General features: G+C 31.6%; 1 protein-coding gene across 1 annotated transcript; it reads right to left on the minus strand.

Moving 5' to 3' along the window:
• Window positions 1-516: 516 nt before the first annotated feature.
• Window positions 517-16,462, minus strand: LOC111404524 (G-type lectin S-receptor-like serine/threonine-protein kinase LECRK1). Its single transcript, XM_023033317.1, has 4 exons — window positions 16,444-16,462; window positions 15,265-16,398; window positions 1,000-1,055; window positions 517-795 (listed from the first exon to the last, which is right to left on the minus strand). The coding sequence occupies exons 1-4, from the start codon at window positions 16,460-16,462 to the stop codon at window positions 517-519; spliced, it is 1,488 nt and encodes a 495-aa protein (XP_022889085.1).
• Between the last annotated feature and the right edge of the window lie 5,644 nt (window positions 16,463-22,106).

Consider the following 22,106-nt stretch of genomic DNA (forward strand, 5'->3'; position numbering starts at 1 on the left):
ACTTCTCAAATCGCTTGTTGTTGAATGCCTCCTCATCATTTACTACTAAGAAATGTATTGTTCCTTCCTTGTAACAATCATAAGCAAAATCAGCAAGTATCATTTCTATCTCAACCTATACATTGGGTCCATAATTTCCTCTGCAATAGATAAGCTCCAGAAACAAGACTTTGAAGCTATAAACATCACCTTGGGTATAATTGGCATGTTTCTGAGCCATTCTAGAGTGACATACCCTTTGGTTTCCCTTATTCAGATGGTGGTTCTTGATTGATCTAGCTTCAAAAGCTTGGCTAATACAAAGTCCAATATTTTTGCTATGAAGGATTTGTCTAAGAGCACATATTGATGGTTAACGTCACAATGTTTGATTTGATTGTTACATTCTTCGTGCAAATAACAAATACCTTTAGTGGTGGCAAATGCAGTCTACATTCTTTTGTACCAGTTGGTCCTTGAATTTTCAAATGGAAAGTTTGCTAAATAACCATCGCTCATGTATTCATATACCTAAAGCTAGTTCTGGCCCTCATCAGAATATCCCAGCAATTGAACTAGATTCTTGAATGTAGATTTGCTAATTGAGCATACTTCCACTTTAAATTCTTGCTCCCCTTTTGTAGCCATCTTTTCAACTTTTTTCACAGCAACAACTGTTTCAATATTGTCATTCTTAAGAATATCCTTGTATACTATTGAACAAGAGCCCCTGCCCAATTCCTCTTTGAATCCATCTGTTACTACTTGTAGCTCTTTGAAATTTAATCTTCTTATGTTCAGGCCTAAAAGATCTTTCTATGGATAAAGCGTCTTTGTATTATTACTGTCTATTGAAAACAAAAGCATACAACAAAAGTACAAATAAGTTAAGAAATACGAAACTACCTAAGAAAACTGATCCAATGATGACGAGAGTGGATCGGTTAGACTTCTTAGAACCAAAGGACTACACGGTTCAGTTGGTATTCCTTATTTTTTTCAAAGCTTTTCCTCCTATACTAGAATCAACCCTCTCATTGGAGAGAGGATATCTCCTCTTCCAACAATTACCATCTCTATAAATCACAACAGCACAAAAACAATCAATGAGACAAATCTGTCAACTGTAAGTGTTATGACATGTGTCCAATCAACTTTGGACATAAGTACTTTTAGAAAATAATTAATGAAATTTATGGCATATCTATTATTTAATTAAAAGTCAATTAAATTAGACAATAGAGTCGGTAGATTCAAATCATAGTACTTTGTTAATCAAAAGAAGTTGTAATTGTGATATACAAATTATATAAATTGAATTTTAGATCATCTGTGATCGTAATTAAAAATGAGATACGAATATCTTTATTATGGATAGACTATCATACGTGATATTTCTTAATTGTAAAGCAAGTAGCTGATCTCACAACTTGAAATGTGGTAACACTTAAATGAACACGTAGATGTTTTGTTATAAAACAAAATATTGGAGACCCCCTATGAGATTTCACATGAATAACTATTCGAGTGTCGGTGGTTAATCTCTAATGTTTGGTAGTGAAATTGGTCCTTCAACTTGAGGTCATCATTGTGCCTTATATGAAAACAGTCATACCTTGGTGATATTGGATGTACTCTACCAAGGGTCGCTAATATGGAATCGTATGAAGGTTGTTAATGATCACAAGAGGATTCGTCATTTTTAAATAGTAAGAGATTATGATCTATATTTCGTTCATTTAAGTTGATAATAAAATCCTTGGCCAAGGTGTACTTAGAAGTAAAAAAATGAGTTTTTGACTTATGTTGACTTAATAGTGAAATGAAAGATATGATTGATAATCGAGATTAATACACTTCCATAGCTTGTAATTGATCTGATCATATTGACAAATAGGTTATAGTTTCACGATAAATGAGCAAATTTGATTTTATCATGCCACGTGACAATTTTCGTCACATGTATTGCCCTGACACGTTGCTAGATGTCAATCTAGGACGACGAATATGAATTGCTAATAAATTAAAATGGGTATTTTGAATTATTGATTTTGATTAGATCAAAATTATAATTCATGTCATTAGGCATCATGATTGAGAACCCAATGGGTTACACACAAAAGGTGGACTAGAAGAATAAGAATTGCCAATTAATTAATTGACGAAAAAGTGTTGGATAATTAATTAATTAGGTTACTTATTAATTGGCCGGAATTAATTAATTAGATTAATTAATTCATGAACTAGATTTAATTAATTAGATTAATTAAATATTAGACCAGATTGAGTTATGAGACGGGCTAAGCCCATTTGGGCTCATATAAATAACTTGCTAGAGCAAAAGAAAAGTAAAAACCTTAGTTCTCTAAATCTCGTTCACTATATGAAGTTAAGTTAGAGGTTGGACAATTAAACAGCTGTGGATTGCAGATTATAAATTTTCGAATTCAAGAAAATCAAAGAAGTTTGCAGAATTCAATAAAGGTATAATTTCAATCACAGTTTCTATATAAACATATAGCATATCCTTGGTGGAAATTGAAATTTTGTATAAATTTGGGTGTACATTATTAAGTAAATTCCAAAAGTGGCATCAAAGCATACTTTGTGCTTGTTAGAAACTATTTTGCATTATGGAGCAATCAAAAGTTGATTGCTCATATTTATTTTCTAGTTTTTAGCTATTTAGAAAATTAATTTTCATCTTCAAAAATCTTTCTTTGAAAAGAAAATTACTTTTTGGCTGAAAAATGGATCTAAGGTCGAAGCAAGTGGCGATCGGCAATCGTCAGCAGGCCTTCGACTATGGATGGCAAGGCCAGTGCACAAGCAGCGTGCTCAATGTGCCATTGTAGGAAGCAGCATGCAACAAGGCACTACTGGAGAACAAGATAGTGCGATGGAGCAATGCCATTAGCAAAGGAAATTACGATAATCGTTGTTGTGATTTGAAATGGCGATTGTCGCCTCTGCAAATTGAAAAATAGCAACTTCCACCTGCGGTCACGCAACAGCGTGCACGCTTCTATGCCACAATAAGTTGAACAAATGAAAGTTGGCACCACCAGTTAAAAGGTGTTTCAGTTAGGGTTTTCAAGTTGGGATGGGGGCCTGTCATGAAAATTATGAAATTGCATGCCCTTGGCTGTAATTATTAAAAAAAAGTCATGTTGCAATTATTTAATTAAAATCAAATTTTAATTAAATACCAAATTAGAGTACATCTCTAATTTTGAGGAAAATGTTAGGGAAAGAAAATTTAATTAAAATAAATTTCTAATTAAATATCAAATTAGAGTCAAACTCTAATTTCAATTGGGTTGAATAATTAAATAAAATCAAATTTTAATTAAACAATAAATTAAAGTCCAACTCTAATTTAAATTGAATTAACATTTTAATTTAGGATAATACCCCTAATAAAATAAGGGTAATTAGCATAAAATGTCCTAACCTTTCAATATTATTGGAAAAAACGTCCATACTTTTCATTTTTTGACACTTTTACCCTTTACTTCACATTTTATTGCGAAAATCATCCTTTCCATCAAATTTCTCGTATAAAATGACAAATATATCTCATATTTAAATAAAACAATAAAAAAGAAAAGACAAGTATAAGAATAAGAATAAGAATAAATTGCAATTATACTCCCAAACTTTTTTAAAAAATGCAAATGAGTCCAAATAAATTATTAAAAGGTTAATTAGCACAAAAGGTCTTTACTTTTCATTATTATTGTACAAAACATCCCTACCTTTCATTTTTTGACATTTTCACCCTTATTTCATATTTCATTACGAAAATCGTTATTTTCATCCATTTTCTCAATTAAAAGTTGTAAAATGACAAATATACACTCGTCTTTAAAAAAAACAATAAAGAAATACCAAAAAATAATGAACAAATTGCAATTGTACTCCCAAAATTTTCAAAAATAAGTAATTAAAAAATCACTTTATTTGTTAATTATTTATTTGGAATTTATTTGTACGTTTTTGAAAATTTTGGAAATATAATATAATTGACCCACCCCTAAACCCTTTAACCTAATAAATCCACAGCCCAAATAACACAATACACCACCCCCACAAATACCCAGTGGAAGATCCAAAGCCCAAGCAAGCTACTACAAACTTCATATTTTATTTTTTAAATTAAAATTTGACCAGCCAGAACACCTAAATAATAAATAGATAAATAAGCATAAAAAAAATTGATGCTTGACGAGACTCAAAAGAGTCAAATAGTGTGTCGATCAGCATTTTCAAGTTGGCATGACTACGGTGAAGAGCTACAATTAATTCATCCGAGCGATTGATGTAATTACAAGAACCAAAATTGATCACTGTAAATAGTGCAGTTTTTTCCTCCCTTTGCATAGAAGATGAGAGTTTTGAATAGTGTATTGTGTCCCTATCATATCACGCATGTAGTTGATACACTTAACATTGACATAGCTGAGGAATTACATATAGCATTACAACCAAAGTCAAATATTTCGTGTCTATTTGACCTAGTGCCAAGATTGATATCCCCTGCTATTTTGCGTGACTTTTATGTTGTATTTGTTTTGATGTTACCTCGAATAGATGATACTCTATGGGTTTCCACATTGTTTTCCAAGGTCATCATTCAATTACATACCTTTTCTATTGATATTAGGCAGTTACCTCACATTCTTTTGTTGTCAATATTCCTAATTTTCATGCCAAAATATAACGACAAACTTATTTCAATCATGAAATCTTTGAACTTATTTTTGATGCTCAATATAGACTAGGAGAGTCTAACGATAATTATTATTCTTCGTTGCTTCTCTTTGACTCAGTTTCCTAAACTCGTTAAGAAAAGAGTTTTTGATCACTCACATAAAATACTATTTGATTGGCAATGACACTTGAATGAAGGTTATATTTTAATGTAGAAGAATTGTTTCCTTATTGGGCCCTATTCAAGCCTTCCATTTTGAATCATTTTTCCTGCAAGTCAGTCTATAGCATTAGTTCCTTGTGCTCATTATCCACAATCAGATGTAAATTTTGAGGATGAATTGTACAAGTTTGTAATCTTTTAGAGTTTCACGTCGATACTTGATTAAAAAGAGAGATTATCCTCCTTGGTTAAATCATATTATTGGGGATGATTTGCAGCTTCACTGTTGTCACATTATCAGTTTCAATATTTGGTTCAAAAGAAAGATTACCCTACTTTGAATGAATTCGGCCACATGTAGTTGTCAAGGGTACAATAATGACACTTAGTCAATATAAAAGATAGTCCTCCTTGGAATATAAAGTTCTAGCTTACCTCATTGGAGTCGTTCTCTCAATCGATGGAAAATGATGGAGATCAAAATAAAATAAAGATATAAGCTAGATAGAATTTTAATACAAAGTTTAATTTGATTTATAAGTGTTTTAATTAGATTATATTAGTTTGTTTATTTTGATAAAGTTTAAATTTGTTTAATTTGATTTGTAAGTGTTTTAATTAGATTATATTAGTTTGTTTATTTTGATAAAGTTTAAATTTTAGTAGAAGTTCGTTTATTTTTAACTTCTTTTAGACTATTTGATTTATAAATAAAGTGCTTAATCATTGTAATTCATCATAAAAATTGATTTCTCTTTGCTCTCAATTCTCCTCTTCTTTGCACTCCTTTCTCTATTTTTAATTATTCGTTAACAAATTATATGCTCAATTTCATTCCAGATATTACATTAAACTAGCCAAAATGATTGTTTGAGCAACATCAATCATGCCCATCTAGTAATGAAATCAGCAGCAACTTAAGGGAATGCCATTGAGGAAATTAACTTCAATGAAATGAATATAAGGAATTGTAGTTCATGCAATACTAGGAATTCAACGGCAATATATAAAATTATACGAACAGCCATGTATTGATAAATCAAAATTAATTAATTATTGTTAACTCAAGAGGTAATTAGAAAGTAATTCCGGCCTGATCAAATTCCCGATGTCTTATAAACACAATTTATTTCACTTCATGCTCGAGGTCTGTCTACTAGAATGGATTTCCGTTCTCATGAAAGCAGCAACTCAATCACATAGGGAATATATGAACAAAACTTGCACATTTATCACATATCATTAACATAATCATATGTTAATCACTTTAAATTTAGGAACGGACCGACACATTTATAAAACATCCTTTTCTTGAAAAAATTGTTCAAGGACTTTATATTGTTTTGTGCTTCATAGGAACTTATTTTTGTGACTTTTCATTGTGTATTCTATTGAAAATCTGATTTTATAGTAAAAAAACATATTCCTACAAATCCTTGGGTAGATACGAACATAAAATTTAATTTGCAAAGAACAATGCTATGCCTACAAATTTTCAATTATCGTCAAATTAACCTAAATGAGGAGTTATTGAACAATACTTTCAAACTCTATTTGATAGTAGTAAATGAGGAGAGTGTGACAATTTTATAGAATAGAAACCCAATAACTTACCCCATGAATTCGAGATGCAAGTCATTTTGATAGATACTTTGTATATTCAATTCAATGCATAAAGAACAATAAAATTGGAGAAGCTCAAATTTGTTTAGTTAAGATGTAACATGTTTATGTATGTGTAAGCAAAATTTACTTTAATTTTGTAAAATCGGGCTCAGTAAAACCAACAAACGAACACCAACCAAGGAGGCTAGCTCGATCCACAACTTTGCCTTCACTTTGGTTGCCTCAAGTTTTAACCCAAAAGGACAATGGCGGACCCAAAGGGAGTCCCCTAGGATCACTTGACCCTCCAGTTTTTTCAATTTTTTTGTTTTTTTTTTTTGTCTTAGTTTTCGAGCTCACTATAGAATATCAAACGAAGTTGAAATATTACATTCTTAATATCATTTTGAAGTACTCACGACCTAATATTTCACATCATTAATGTTGTGAGAAATGGCCAATCATAGTAAATGTTACGACGCGTCAAAATAGATTGCTTCAAACTAATATTTCGAGAATTTCGATAACAAGCTAACTTTAAAAAATTTTCGACGATTATACACTAGCCATATCCATAAATCTTCTATATCCTCTTGAAATTCATTTTGCTAACTATATCATAAATACATCGAATGATTTAAATGAATATCAAAAATAGTTAAACGCACATCAAACGTATATGTTAAAAAGAGACGTATATCTCGTCTTTTTTGAAAAAAAAAATCAATTGTTTTATTAATGTTTATTATTTTTGCGCGACAAATTGCTCAATATAATTTACATCATTTTATCAGGGAATTTTATATGTGATATGACATCAAATTTAAATTTTTTTGAGACGTAAAAATTCTTAATAACATTTTTATTACTTCATTGGCTATAAATTGTTATACTACTTTTTCATCTTGATTATTTTTATATCCGAAAAAAATTTATATATAAAAAAATTCAATAATTTTTAGGATTTTTTTTTTTTAATTTTACCTTGTCCTCTCAATCAATTAATTTTTCTTCAAATGACGTCAAAAATTTTATTAGGAAACTTATTAGATTATTTTTTAAAAAAATTAATTGATAGAGAGGAAAAAGTAACAATAATAAAAAAATTCTAAAAAATGATCGAATTTTTCTTTTCTATATAAAAATTTTTTATATGTAAAAATAATTAAGATGTAAAAGTAGTATAACAGTTTATGACCCATATAAAGTAATAAAAAAATTTCGTCGCTTTTTTTAAAAATTTGATTGTGACCCCCTAATGTAAAATGTCTATGTTCGCGCCTGCAAAAGGATCAAGGTGGTGATTACAATATTTCAAATGGAGGAAGACTGAAAGGAAGCAATGGTTGTATATCTTAAACCCCCAAGACGGCTCCCAAAGTTTTCTCTCCTATATTGCAATCACCCACAGTCCACGACTAATTTTAGGTCATCCAAATTAGGCCAAATCATTTCACTTAAACAGGTCCAACAAACTAAGTAAATGGTCTATCACAATAACACCATCCAAACTAAGCACAAGGCAAAGCAACAGTTGGGCCGAACCTCACATGGGGCATCCAAAAGTGTTGGATAATGAGAAACTTAATTAAGTTGTTTTCAAGTTGTTTCCAAATCAAGCCAATCACTGTGGTGTCGATATAATTATTTCACTTACCGGCCATGGCCTAAGAAATTTACTTCGAACTGTTTAACATCATAGCCCGAGAATTATTGGGTATCAAAATTCAATAGTATGAAATGTAATAACTAATTTGCAGTATTACATGAAGTTGGTGGATGATNCTTATTCCATCCTAGCTGTTGGATAGAGCTAAGGCTAATCACAAACATCCAACTCATCATATGATAGTTGAATTCGAAGAGGCACCCAACGGTTGTTCAAATTCAAAACTCAAATAGTATCATGCCTACTATGCGCACATGGAGCACATCGTCTCAAAAATAATGTAATCCTAACATCTAATCATTATGATTAGCTGCACCAGTTATACCACCTAAAAGACGCAAGGTTAGCATCATGTGTACACATTTCCTTACCCTATACCCCGTGTATTCTCTGTTGAATCTGCTTAACACTTTGCAGGACCTTTGTTTTGGTTTGTACAAGCCCAATGATGAAACCATTCACAAGTTATGGCAGCCCAATTTATAAGTTGAAGTCCAAACCGTCTATTTCCCACATTAGTGCATTCCCTCGTTTGGAAAGCTCAACTTTAATTCAGATTCTACTAACAGCTGAGATGATGCCATGTGATTGATTGGTGGCCCTTGGATGGAAACTTGGTGATGAATGGTTATATTCTGGATGGTTCGATTAATTTCATTGATTCATTATTCTGGCATTTTCTTTTTTACTCTCTTTGTCTTCTTCTCTCTGAATACCTTTGGGTTTTCGTCTGTAATGGTCATTCTCTTATATTTATTTGGGGAGATATTTTGTGGAATGTTGGTAATGGCTACTTGTCCGTACTTGGTTGAGCGATAACCACTGGTTACTTGGTATAAAATCGATTTGAGAGAAAACATGAGAGAAAAATAAGTTGTCTGAGGACAATCTGTTGGATCTCTTGGTTTGGATTCGTGTACTAGTATTCTACGTGATTTCTAGTGGATTTAGAGGGATAGCCACTTTTGTGGATTTTCAACGTGGTAAGTAGATCATTTGGCTGAACATTCGAGACTTAGAGCGAAAAATCTGTGTTCTTTTAAATTTTTGTCGATTTACTTTGCCTTCTTGAGACAAATTTATCAACAGAGCATTTCGATTTGTTTTTCTTCTTGTTCTTGGAGATGAAAATCCTAGTTCTTCATAATTCTGCACTCCTAAAGGTTTGATTTTGGTTCGTTGTAGAAATAAAATGATTCCCTGGTACATACTATTTTACACTATATGGTCTTTGATCTTCTGGTAATGATGCTTACCCTAAACTATATATAATCCTTCGATTTGGTAAGTATTCTAGGATCTCTTGAAAAAACCTTCTTGGATTTTCCTTTATCTAGGATTTCATGCACGAACCCTAGAATCTAAGGGGACCGAGAACAGGTTTCTTCAAGACTACTTAATTCTATATAGCTCTAATCATCGATTGTGATATATACAATATGTGTTGTAGTGGTAGCCCTGAGTATAGGCAAAGTAGGCAATCGCCTAAGGCCCGCTTTGGTTAGGACCCAAATTATATAAAGTTAATTAGTTGGTTGAAGAAAAATGAAGATTATATTTTTGAAATTCTATCAAATAGAATTATATTATGTAACCATAAGAAATTAATAAAAATGGAAAATACAAAAATCTTTGATAGCAAGAAATTTATCACTTATATTTATTTATCACAAACATTACTTTCCCTCTTTATCATTAAGTTGATATTTTATCTTCTAAACATTCATTTTTTTCTTAACCAAACAAAAGGTCTCTTTGTCTGTTCAATTTTCATGTTCAACAATCACCCACCATTATTTTTTCAACCCAACAAGATACGAATTATCTCCCTTTGAATTAAAATTTTAAAGATTCAATTCAAATTGGTTTGATCTCACTTCCATTGTTATAACATTATAGGTTTCTTTCTTTCTCCCTTATCTTCAAAACATATACTATATAGTACCTAGGTTGTTATTATATTATTTTGTTTTAATCTCATGGTAATAATATTTTTAAATATTTGCTAAATGTACTTTGAATATAATAATTCTTTGTCGTTATTCAAACATATACTTTTTATTTTTAAGTTAATTTCTTATAAATTAATATAAAATGATCATCACTTTCATTGTTTTGTTACATTATCTTTTGCAATCAACATTCTCCAATCTTATACATAAATCATTCAAATGTATGTTCAATTAATCAATATTATTTGAAATAGTTACTGTGAGAAAATAGTCTTACAAACAACCATACCCCTTTGTCATAGCATTATAATTCTGTTTGTCAAACTCTACTTGTAATTTGTATTGCAGGTTAAAATTAAACATTTTGTTAATTTTCTCTTCAAAATTTGGGGCTTAGTTGTCGGTGTTAGATTTTTTAATTTTTATAATTATATTAAACCTCTATTTGGTATCGATCAAAATCTAAATTTTAATTTAAGTCAAAATCAACAATGAATTTTAACCACATATTTTTTGGACTTCACAACTTTAAATTCACATATTTCATCCACTTAAAATTTATTTTATGGGTTATTTGAGCCCCATTTTTCTCAAAAATGCATTTGAAATAGTATTGCAATAAAGAATATGTAGTTAAAAAATAAGAAATTTTTTTGGATTTGCATGTAATGTTATTTTATTGAAAAATATGTGTTTAGAAATAATGTCAAATCACTATTAATGAATGTATTTTGATGAAAAAATGGAGCTCGAACAAGGACTTAATCTCCATCAAACAAGGACTAAAACTCTATACAAAGAGATTCAAAATATAGGGCCCCAATTTGAAATTGGCATAAGGTCATATCAGGGGCGGCCCATTGTGTTGGAAAATATTTAATCATGTGCAGTGGAAACAAAAACAAATTTCAATTCCCATGAAGGATCTCTTTGTGTTTAAATAGAAAATATACCTTTGAAGAGAACTGCAATTTTTTTTTGCTTTTCATTTTGTTCTAGCAACATCGATCTACTACGCACAGCTGTTCAATTATCCAACATCCAATGATAATCCACACAGAGAAAACAAATTGTGACAACTAGGATTTTTTCGTGTGCTAACAAGAATAATAAATTTTCTCTACAGATCCAAAACTCTAGCTACCTATTTATACAAGCCCAAACGGGCTTGGCCCATCTCCTAACCCGTCCAAGATTTAATTAACTCATTTAATTAAATCAAGTCTATGAATTAATACATCCAATTAATTAATTCGGGCCAGTAAATAAGTAACCCAATTAATTAATTTATCCAACGCTTGTTAAATTAATTAATTGGTAAAACACAGTTTTCCAGTTCTCCTTTTGAGTGTGACCCATCAGGTTACCAATCACGATACCTAGCGACGTGAATTACTATTTTGATATAATCAAAATCGATAAATTAAAACACAATTTCAATTTATCACCTACTCACGTTCGCCATCCTACATTGACATCTAGCAACGTGTCGGGACAATACATGTGACAGGAAATTTTATGTGGTATAACAAAATCAAACTCGTTCATTTACTGTAAAACTATAATTCTTTCATCAATATGATCCAATCAATTACGAGATATGAAAGTGTGTCAATCTCGATTATTAACCATATCTTTAATTCCACTATTAAGTCAATATAAGTCGAAAACTCATTTTCGACTTATGAGCATACCTTGACCGAAGATTTCATTATCGACTTAATTGAATGAAATGCAAATAATAATCTCTTATTATCTAAGAGTGACAAATCCTCTGTTGATCATTTACAATATTCATACCATTCTGGACATACCTGAAGGATATGTATTATAGGTCATTGTCAAAGTAACATCCAACACTGCCAAAGCATGACTATTCTTATATAAAGGCACTATGACGACCTCAAGTCAAAGGACCAATCCCACTCCTGAACATTAGAGATTAAACACTCAAATAGTTATTGATGTGAAATCTCTCGGCAGGCCTCCAATGACTTGCTCTATAACAAAATATCCATGTATTCATTCAAGTATCACCAAATTTTAGCTTGTGAGATCAACTACTTACTTCACAAGTAAGAAATACCACACGTGATGGTCTATCCGTAATAACGATATTCGTATCTCGTTATTACTTACGACTACGGATGATTTAAGGTTTAATCATATGTAATTTGTATTTCACAATCACAACTCCTTATGATTAGCAAATTACTAAGATTTGAATCTACGAACACCATTATTTAATTCAATTGATTATTTATTAATTAAATAATAGATCTTCCATAAATCGTATCAACTATGTATTAAAACTGTTTATATCCAAATATCTTAACTAATCATGCTCTATGGCAATTGTACATTTGTGGAAACTATCATCACATTAACACTTCGGGGGTGTACAAAAAGACTTTGGAAAAACTCTACAGTGTTCGTTGAAAACTAGGAAAACTCTATTCTAGAATTCCCTTCTTAAAACTATTGAAAGAAAATTTTGATATGTTTTTTCCAAGTTTTTAAATGGGAAGTGCTAATGTTGACATTTAAATTTGGAATAACAAATGAGATTTTAGTCTCTGGAGTTAAAAAAAATGAAAGGCATTCTTTTGAACAAAGATGTGCAAAAGCTCTTGATGAAACCGTAGGTGAAGAAATTGTTGATTCTAAAAAAACTGAACAAACTCAAAGTGCTTGGAGCACTATATTTCTACATTTATTCGAGTATCATTAGAGAAGTACGAAAGATTGAGGCTACTACTGAACTGTGGGTTAAACTAGAATCCCTTTACAAAACTAAATCTCTTCCAAATGTTACTTGTGGAAACAATTTTTCAACTTTAAATTTGATAACAACTCTGATCTTGAGATAAATTTGGACATATTTAATAAATTGTCTCAAGATCTCACTAATAGTGGTTAGACTCTCTCAGATAATCAACAATATGTGGTCTTATTATCATCCTTACTAAAAAGTATAAAAATTTGAAAAATCTTCTCGGATATGGAAGAACTTCCATTTCTGTTGATGTTATTGTTTCCTTTTTAAGAAATAAAGATCTTGAATTTAAAAGTGAGTTTTTAGAAGAAATCATGTTGTGGAGTTACCTTGACAATAATTGGAAATAATTTTCAAAAAGGAAACAATAATAGCTTTTGAAATAAAAGTTTAGGAAAAGGAAAATAATTTTCAAATAAATATGAAAAGGGTAAATACAAATCATATAAGGATAATAATAATGCCAAAGGAAAGAAATGTTATTTTCTGTTGAAATATGGGACATTTCATAAAAGATTGTTTTTAAAAAAATTGAAGAGTTGAAAAATGCTGATAAAATTAAAAGTAGAGCTGCAATAGCTTATGAAGAAGATGTAGCCTCAAATAGACAAGTTTATATGACTTGCAAATCTTTAGTTAAAGATGAATGGATTCTTGACTCTTGGTGTAACTTCATATGATACCCCGTAAAGAACACTCTACTGAATTTTGAAAATTAATGGATGACAAGTAACCATGGGAAATGATTTCTCTTACAAAATTAAAGGGATTTAAAGAACTGTTTTAAAACTCATAAATGGAAATGTACTTATTTTAGAAAAAGTAAAATACGTTCCTGACTTAAAGAGAAACTTAATCTCTTTAGGTACTCTCGATGATGAAGGTTATGGGACCTTCATCAATAAGGGGACATTGACCGGTCAAAGAAATTTTGAAAAAAATAATTAGGTCCATAAAAGTAATGGGATTTATGTTTTAAAATATTTATCCTTGGTGGATAAATGACTAGCTACAATAGTCTCGCAACCTAATAAATCTTAAATATGACACAAAAGTCTGGGACATATAAGCGATAAGAATTTGCATGTTTTAAAAAAACAACATTTTTTGTGTGCTGAAGAATTGAAAAGTCATCTTTTTGTGAACACTACAGTTATTAGAAGCAAAAGAAATTACCTTTTGATGTAGGCATTCATATATCCAAGGTAATACTTGATTACTTGCATGCTAATCTTTAGGGACCACACTCTATGTGTACTCAAGAGCGGACACAAAAATTTTTAGTTAGAGGGGCACAATTAAACTCTGTACAATCGAATACTTTGTTATTGATTTTTGAATGATTCATACTTGATCCGAGAAAATGTAGATTTATATTTAAAAACATTTATTCATTAATATTTTGCTCATAATTTTCATCCATTTGATTTCAAACAATTATTTTATTAATATTTTGCTTATCACAAGAAAGTTCATATTTATGCTTAAAAAATTTATAGTGTATTTAATACTTTAATCAATTCAAGTGACCAAAAGAAAAAATATATAACCAATATTCAATCAAATAAATAAAATTCGTTAAATAGTGCAGCTTATGTTTCTTCTTTACGTATTCGATTTTAGTAAGTTGAAGCTCTAGTTAATCAAGTAATTTGGAGTTCGGCAAAAAGACCAATTCCCCCCAATTTTTTTATTACGCTCCTAAGGCTCATTTTTATTAGGAAATTTATAGTGTAATCACATCAAAACGAATAATTCACGATCAAGTCCTCAAATTTGTGAGCTTAGATTATATTGCTTACAAGAAAACCATTCAATGTGACAAGCATCCCAAAAAATGAGTAATAGATTTCATATTACAAAATATATTACTTAATTATATATGTCTTTTCAATTTCTAGATAAGATATTAATCATATGAATTCGATATAACTCATTGGCACCTCAAGAATTCAAACTAGCAATCAAAGTTTCATTACTCGCTCAAGACTAAGGTCACTCTTTCTATGCAAGTGATATTTTATTTTACATGTTCATAATTAAGATTTCAAATAGTCCCAATTCAATTAGTTTTAGACAAACTCAAGTTTGAACAATACAATTTTTTTCAAAATAAAATGTTCAACCTCATTTACTAATACCCAAACAAAACTATCACGTTATAAATTATGTCTTTTCATACTTAACAACTTTAGAGTACAACTTACAATAACATATTCTTACAAAGTATTACTAATTAAAACATCATGAGCTACGAAAAAACATTCTCAAGATACATACCCATTCTCAAGATACATACCCTAATATGCAGTTCCGTTGTTATACCTTATTTTTATCATAGCTTTTCCTCCTACGCTAGAATCGACTCTCCCATTGGAGAGAGGATATTTCTTCTTCCAGCACTTACCGTCTCTATAAATTGCAACAGCACAAAAACAATCATCAAGGCAATTCTGTCGACACCAATCTTCTGTTACTACCCGAAAGTATGCATAATCGGAGAGAGGCCAATCTGTGTTGGGCATATCAGTGAATCTAAAATGGTTCATTCCACGTGCCTCTCCATCACATTTTTGTGTAGCGAAATTCGGTTTGCATCCACTCATCCTATCATTTGGATCTATGATAGAGTAACCAAAAGGGCAGTCACACTTTGGAATTTGATCAGTTCCAAAAGAGCAGATACTGTTAAAACCACAGGCACCACTGCCAGTATCTTGTGTTATGCGCAAGCATATATTCGTAGGTATGAAATTTATAGTAGACCACGCCATTGCTCTTGAGCCTGATGATTTGGAAGACTTAGGGTAGACATAATGCCTGAAAACCCCGTCATAATCCAATATTGCTCTCTGGTAAAATTCACTAGTCAAGGCCTTGTTTGAAGACAAATAATTGAGTATAGTTCCATTTTCAGCTACCAGAAAGATGTAACCAACCCGGTTGAAGATCAGCTTGAAGCCACTACCAACAGTTTGTGTTGACCAATAAGCAAAAATCACGTCGTCCAAGGGGAAATTTCTGGTGTAAGAGACAAGATTTCCATCATTTTGTAATGTGAAGAGGAATCTCCCTCTTGAATAATTTGTTTTAGAAAAGCTGGAAACAAGTTTCCCATCTTTATTCAGTGTCTGTGTTGGTAATAATGTATCAGTTGGCTCATCGAAACTCTGCCACAAAACAACTGAATTCTTGTTAGCTAACACAAAATTACCGGTGTCAAGCATGGCTCCATAGGCCACTCGATCATGAGACATCGTAGTGGCCCATATCCGATGGCCACTAGGATCAGTCAGTTCAAACTTTCCATCTGCATATAGTTGAACTTTTGATCCTTCTTGGACGAGATTATCACGATTGGCAGACCAAACAACGGTTCTTTCAGGTATTTTGTTGAACCAGATGCCCAGTAAGTAGCCCCCTGGAATGATCTGCTGGAAGCCAAAAGCAAATTCTCCAGAATGTGACACCCAACTGGAATTTGCTTTGTTTGCAGTTATTGATGAACCCAGAGTAACATTCCCGTAACGCTGGGCTGTGGCTGCAAGTAGAAACAAAAACAAGAGCAGGAAAAAAATAATTTTACTTGAAACTGCAAAGGCCATGTGAAAAGTGGATTTTGCTCGAAAGAATCAAAACTCTATTTCTGAAGAAATTGTTTTTATCATTCGAAGTAAGTTGCCTGTATCAACAACGAACTAAACAAAGATCACTCTAATCAATAATGTGAGAAAAAACTATAATATATGTTTCTCCTCCAATGATGTTTCGGAATGAGGCTTCTTTGGGCCTTTTATACTATTATTATCACACTTCATCAATGAAGGAAAAAGACAACGATTTGGGAGAGTAATCCCACCCTCATGGGCAAAGTAAATAAATGTCGGTTGAACCAGTAAATTCTTTCTCTATCAAGGCTTTTAAAAGAAGTTCCATCATTGCAGTTGGAGGTCATTAATAAAAAGAACAACCATGCTATATATACACTCTCGTTCACACCTTGGTTGAGACTCTTCCACATGGATTAATCAAAGTGATTGATTTTGAATTCATCTATCACATCATTGCACAGATTTCTTCCACATAAGGGACAATGTCAAACAAGATGTAAAACACAATGTACATCTAGCTTAATTCATTATTATTCTACTTTGCCACAGGTTTCTTGACATTCTTCTTGACAAATGTGTAGATGGATGAAAATGATTGGATAGATATGATGACTATGTTTAAAATAGTCCAATTATGAAATATCACGTAGCATTATTTCAACCTATTTATCAAGAAGCTGGTCAATCTAGCTCGAAAATAATAAGATTGAAATGGCTTTTCTTGGACTTTTCAAATGGAACCTTCCTTGGTCAATTACTTCTATTCTCTGACTAAATAAATTTATGGAAAGGATAATGCTTTTCAAAGGGGAAGGTTAACTACGTGTTTTACCTTCTTTGTAGCAATAGTCAATTTAGACGTAGAATACAACTTATCTTTCGTAATAGTATTAAAAAATCAATTCTCCCATCTCCCACCGCACCGTCATTGACGGATATTAAAGAAATTATTTGATTTATCTGGTGCACACGGCACAGGCCGCAACATTTGACACTGCACCTGATTTTTTAGTTTCTCAAGTTGACAAAAAGTTTTAAAGACCCCGAGAAGGCTGTGTTGGTATAAAAATCGTTGCATAAATAATATATCGAAAACTAAGGTCGTGGTTGGTTTGTAGTTTTTGGCCCATTTCTCATTTTCCGTTTTGGAAAACGAGTTTGATCCGTCGTTTTCGAAAACGCATTTTCGAAGACAAGTTAAAATTTATAACTGAAGACGTAAAACGATTTTTTATCGTTTTTAGCGTTTTCAGTTATAAATGTCGAAAACGCTTAAAACGCGGAAAACGGGCCATTTTCGGGGAAAACTAAAAATCGTTTGGAAAATGAAAATGGAAACCAACCGCACCCTAATATTTTACATGCTAGTAAAATCGAACAGAATTTTCACTAAATTAAATCATGAAATGTAGAAAGAATCGATGCAGATGCAAGGGTTCGGCTCTTTATTCTTAAGAATATAATGCACCGCTTATATTGCATACGTGCTAACAGTTTTTTTGGCGCTCATCTTCCAAATATAATGATCATGTCTCACAATAGGAGCTCTTCAAATTATATAGACCAATTAAAGTACTAATGTTTAGAACTCTCTTTGCATGAAATCTGATTCAAAATAAATTCAGAAATATTTTGAAATGAATATGCTATAATATGATAGTGCATCAATGAAGTGAATTGTATAAATTCTGCAAATTTTTATTTTTATTTTTATTTTTTTGGGCTATACGTAGATGTCGACATAGCTCTTGGAAATGAAACAACTACATGGAATACCTTTCTAGATGAATTTTGTCCATAAAACATGATTTTTCATTTTAAAATAAACAACTTTTTTTAATTAGACATGTTATACAATATTCCGTTATACATCAACAGTCATTATAAAACATGCTATCACGCTAAGCTAATACAATTTCCTACACTTATTTCTCGTGTTAAGCATTTCACTTTCGAACTTAATTTCTTATTCTCCAAAAATTGGTTCAAGAAACTATAATAATCTACTTGAGGAGTATAACACATTCAATCTTCGAGCTCCCGTAATTGACAAATGGGCCTCACTTAACCAGTTGGTCAAAACAAACATTTTGAACCAATTTCTAACAATCAAAAATTAATGCAAAAGACGTTGTTGCATACACCAAAAAGATCCAAACGATAAACTATTGCATCAAGATATGTAGCTTTTGGCTTTGAACATGCCTTGGTAGAATACTAATGGATTAACTTGGTTAATCATTAATCGCAACATCTTGAATGTTGAGTCGTTCCTGCAAACTTAGAAAATATTACCCCGCACGATACCTATCTAACACTTTCGATTCTCACAATCGTGTTCATTTTGTTGCAAACAACTCTAAGGGTTTAAAAGGATTCAAGTCTAAAAACATTTTAATAGAAGTGGCATCATTTTACAAGTGATCTCCTACTGTACATGCCCTAACCCACTCTATTCACTATTTTTTTCTCTCTACTATATTTAGCAGATAACTCACTACTTTAAATTCTTCTCTACAAATTGTACGCATTTTTCGTCAGTTTCATCTTCTATTTAAATTGATATTACACACTAAAATTTCAACAAAAACTGCAAATTACGCAACAAAATTTCAACAAAAACAGAGAAGGATTGGCTGTATCTTCTGTGTACTTGGCGGCCAATGAAAAAATTCACGAAATTTTTTAATATTTAGCTATTTAATGCAAAAAAAATAAAAAAAATAATCCCCAAAGTCAATAAAAGTGACTTTCATTGTCAACACTATTGCAATCATACAAATTGGTATTTCTTAAAACTGAAGACACCTATATGGGCATAACTGGACCATCCGTGAAGAGAACAAAAATAGGAGAGTATGTCAACTTTAGTAACACAATAATTGCTGCCACTATCCCTAAATCTATTCTAAATTTAACAACGAACTGATTGTGGCACAAATAAATCCTTTAAAGCCACCGGAACACAGATTTTAGTTTTATCCAGAAACTATGCAAGTGCTCCCAATATGCATAATGGTTGGGAATGATAGTTGAAAATATATTCAAGACACGAGCACTAAACTTCAAATGCAAAAGTGTTTACAGTATGTGAACTTATTTTTTAAAGCATTCTGTATTTGGGAGATAATTTATGGAGCTCCGTTATACGGATAGGGCCAACCTATCCATCCAGGTGGCGCACATGGCCAACGTGGTCCTGTCCATCCATCTTTTTCCTAATTTATGTTAAGTAATAGCACGCAATGCAAAATGATTTATTGCATACAACTTAACATGTGCAAGCAGTTATTCCATCAAAGCATAACATGCGGAGACTTTATACAACTATGCAATTGGCAAGAGTGGAATGCAATTATTAATTATGCTTGACTTACAATGCAACTCTAATGATGATTTGTTTGTGTAACTTTTTTAACATGAACCACATACTTGCGCTGCTAACGTAATAAAAGACGTACCAAAGCAGAAATACACTCTCAACATAATGCACCAATGAATGAAAATATAGAGAACAGCATAAATATTTGAAAAATGGATGCATATATTATATTCCGACAACCTTTTATATGCTAAAAAAATGACTGAAATTTTGATTTACTAAAACCATGAAATGTAGAAACAAGAATTGCAGAAAACGAGATTTTAGTCGAAGCAAGATTTCCAATCTTTTTTTAATTTTTCGACACTTGTCTATCAAGAAAAGGACCACTTCCTTCAATTGGAGACTTCAAATTACGTAGACCAACGAATCTAGTAATGTTTAGAACTCTCTTTGTATAAAATTGGTCAAAATAAATGCAAAATTCGAAGTACATATGCAGTAATATCATAGTGCACGAATGAAGCAAATTGCATGAATTCTGAAAATGGGAGCCTATATATAGATGTCGAAACATTATGTTAAAGAGACAACTCTTGGAAAAGACACATCTAATGGAAGAAGATATGTCCTTTTTGGACAAATTTTGTCCAAAAGACATGATTTTTTATATGAAAAGAAACATATTTTCATTCAAACATATTCTAGAATATTCCATCACATGATAAAAATCACGCCAATACAATCCACAACAATTTCCATGTGGTAAATTTCTCAATTTCGACCACAATTTCTCATTCACATGAAATTGATTCGGCAAACTATAGTAATTTACTCAAGGAGTAAAACACACTTGGCTTTCAAAATCCCATGACCATCTACATGTCTAGCTTACTAATTGGTCGAAGTTGATCAAAATCAACATTTTGAAACAACTTTTAACATATACTTCTTCACTAAATTAATATTCTCAATTCTTAAAATACAGAATGGCTGATATAGACATCTATATCCCAAAACCTGATTGATGTAGAATCAATCAAGAAGAAGAAGCGGAATACAGAAGCAAAAGGAGAGAAGTGGAAGAGGGAGCACGTAGGGAGAGAATGGGGGAAAATAAGGGAGGAAAGTGGGCAACAAGAAGCCAACGTGAATAATCTCATTCATTAACTAATTTTGAATCCCATTACAACCATATAAATAACAAAATAATAAACCTAATTGAGGGATTGCACCAAACCCATATAAAACATTTTCATGACTTGCGTATTAAGATCAATAGACAAGTGGAAACAAGTAATGCATCATATAAATTTCAAACTGATTTGCACAAATACCATGTTGAAATTAATGTTGGGATTACGTTATAATTTGAATTAGACAAAAACGGCTTCCATTTGGACCAGCTTCCAAGTTGCAAGCTTGTAGTGTTAGTCCTTTTAAAATTTTAAAACGTGTTGATCCAAATGCATATATCATTGATTTACCATCACATTTTGGCTACCACTTTATCTTCAATCATGAGGACTTAATTGCTAACAAAGGCCAATTTCACCCCCAACTGATGATACTTTCACACCTCCATCTGTGGACCCTCATCCAGAACATGTTATCCCTACTCCGACTCCACCTGTCGCACCATACAAAGATAAAATTGATGTTATTTTAGATTAACGGACCATATTAACCAAGATCACCATCCTTACGTGTCTACAGACGTCGAAAGAAGTTTGTTCAACTGCTTAGTTTGTGGTTGGGAGATTGACAACATCCTTTTGTTATTTAACCACTCACGGGGTCGAGTTTTTCTCCCACCCCGAGAAAGTTGATGCAGACATCCTTCATCAAGCCATTTGTTTGGGCCATTTTATTTTTCATTTATTTATATTTCATGTCCACTTACTTAGGCCTTATATTTTATTGGCTTGTATATGGGTTTGCCCTAATCCCTCAATAAGGTTTATTATTTTGTTATTTATATGGTTGTAATGGGATTCAAAATTAGTTAATGAATGAGTTTATTCACGTTGGCTTCTTGTTGCCCACTTTCCTCACCTATTTTTCCCATTATCTCCCTATGTGCTACCTCTCTACACTACATTTATAGATCTACCATACCCAAAGAAAAAGTTTTAGTACTCACGGAGAGAGAGAATCCCAAGATGGACGTGAAGATACTTTTTCACTAAATTAATATTCTCAATTCTTAATATAGAATGGATGATGTAGACTTCTATTTCCCAAAACATGAGTAATGTAGAATCAATCAAGAAGAAAAAACAGAATACAGAAGCAGAAGGAGAGAAGAGGAAGAGA

This window comes from Olea europaea, chromosome 11, assembly GCF_002742605.1.
Source record: "Olea europaea var. sylvestris chromosome 11, O_europaea_v1, whole genome shotgun sequence".
In the NCBI taxonomy this organism is placed as follows: domain Eukaryota; kingdom Viridiplantae; phylum Streptophyta; class Magnoliopsida; order Lamiales; family Oleaceae; genus Olea; species Olea europaea.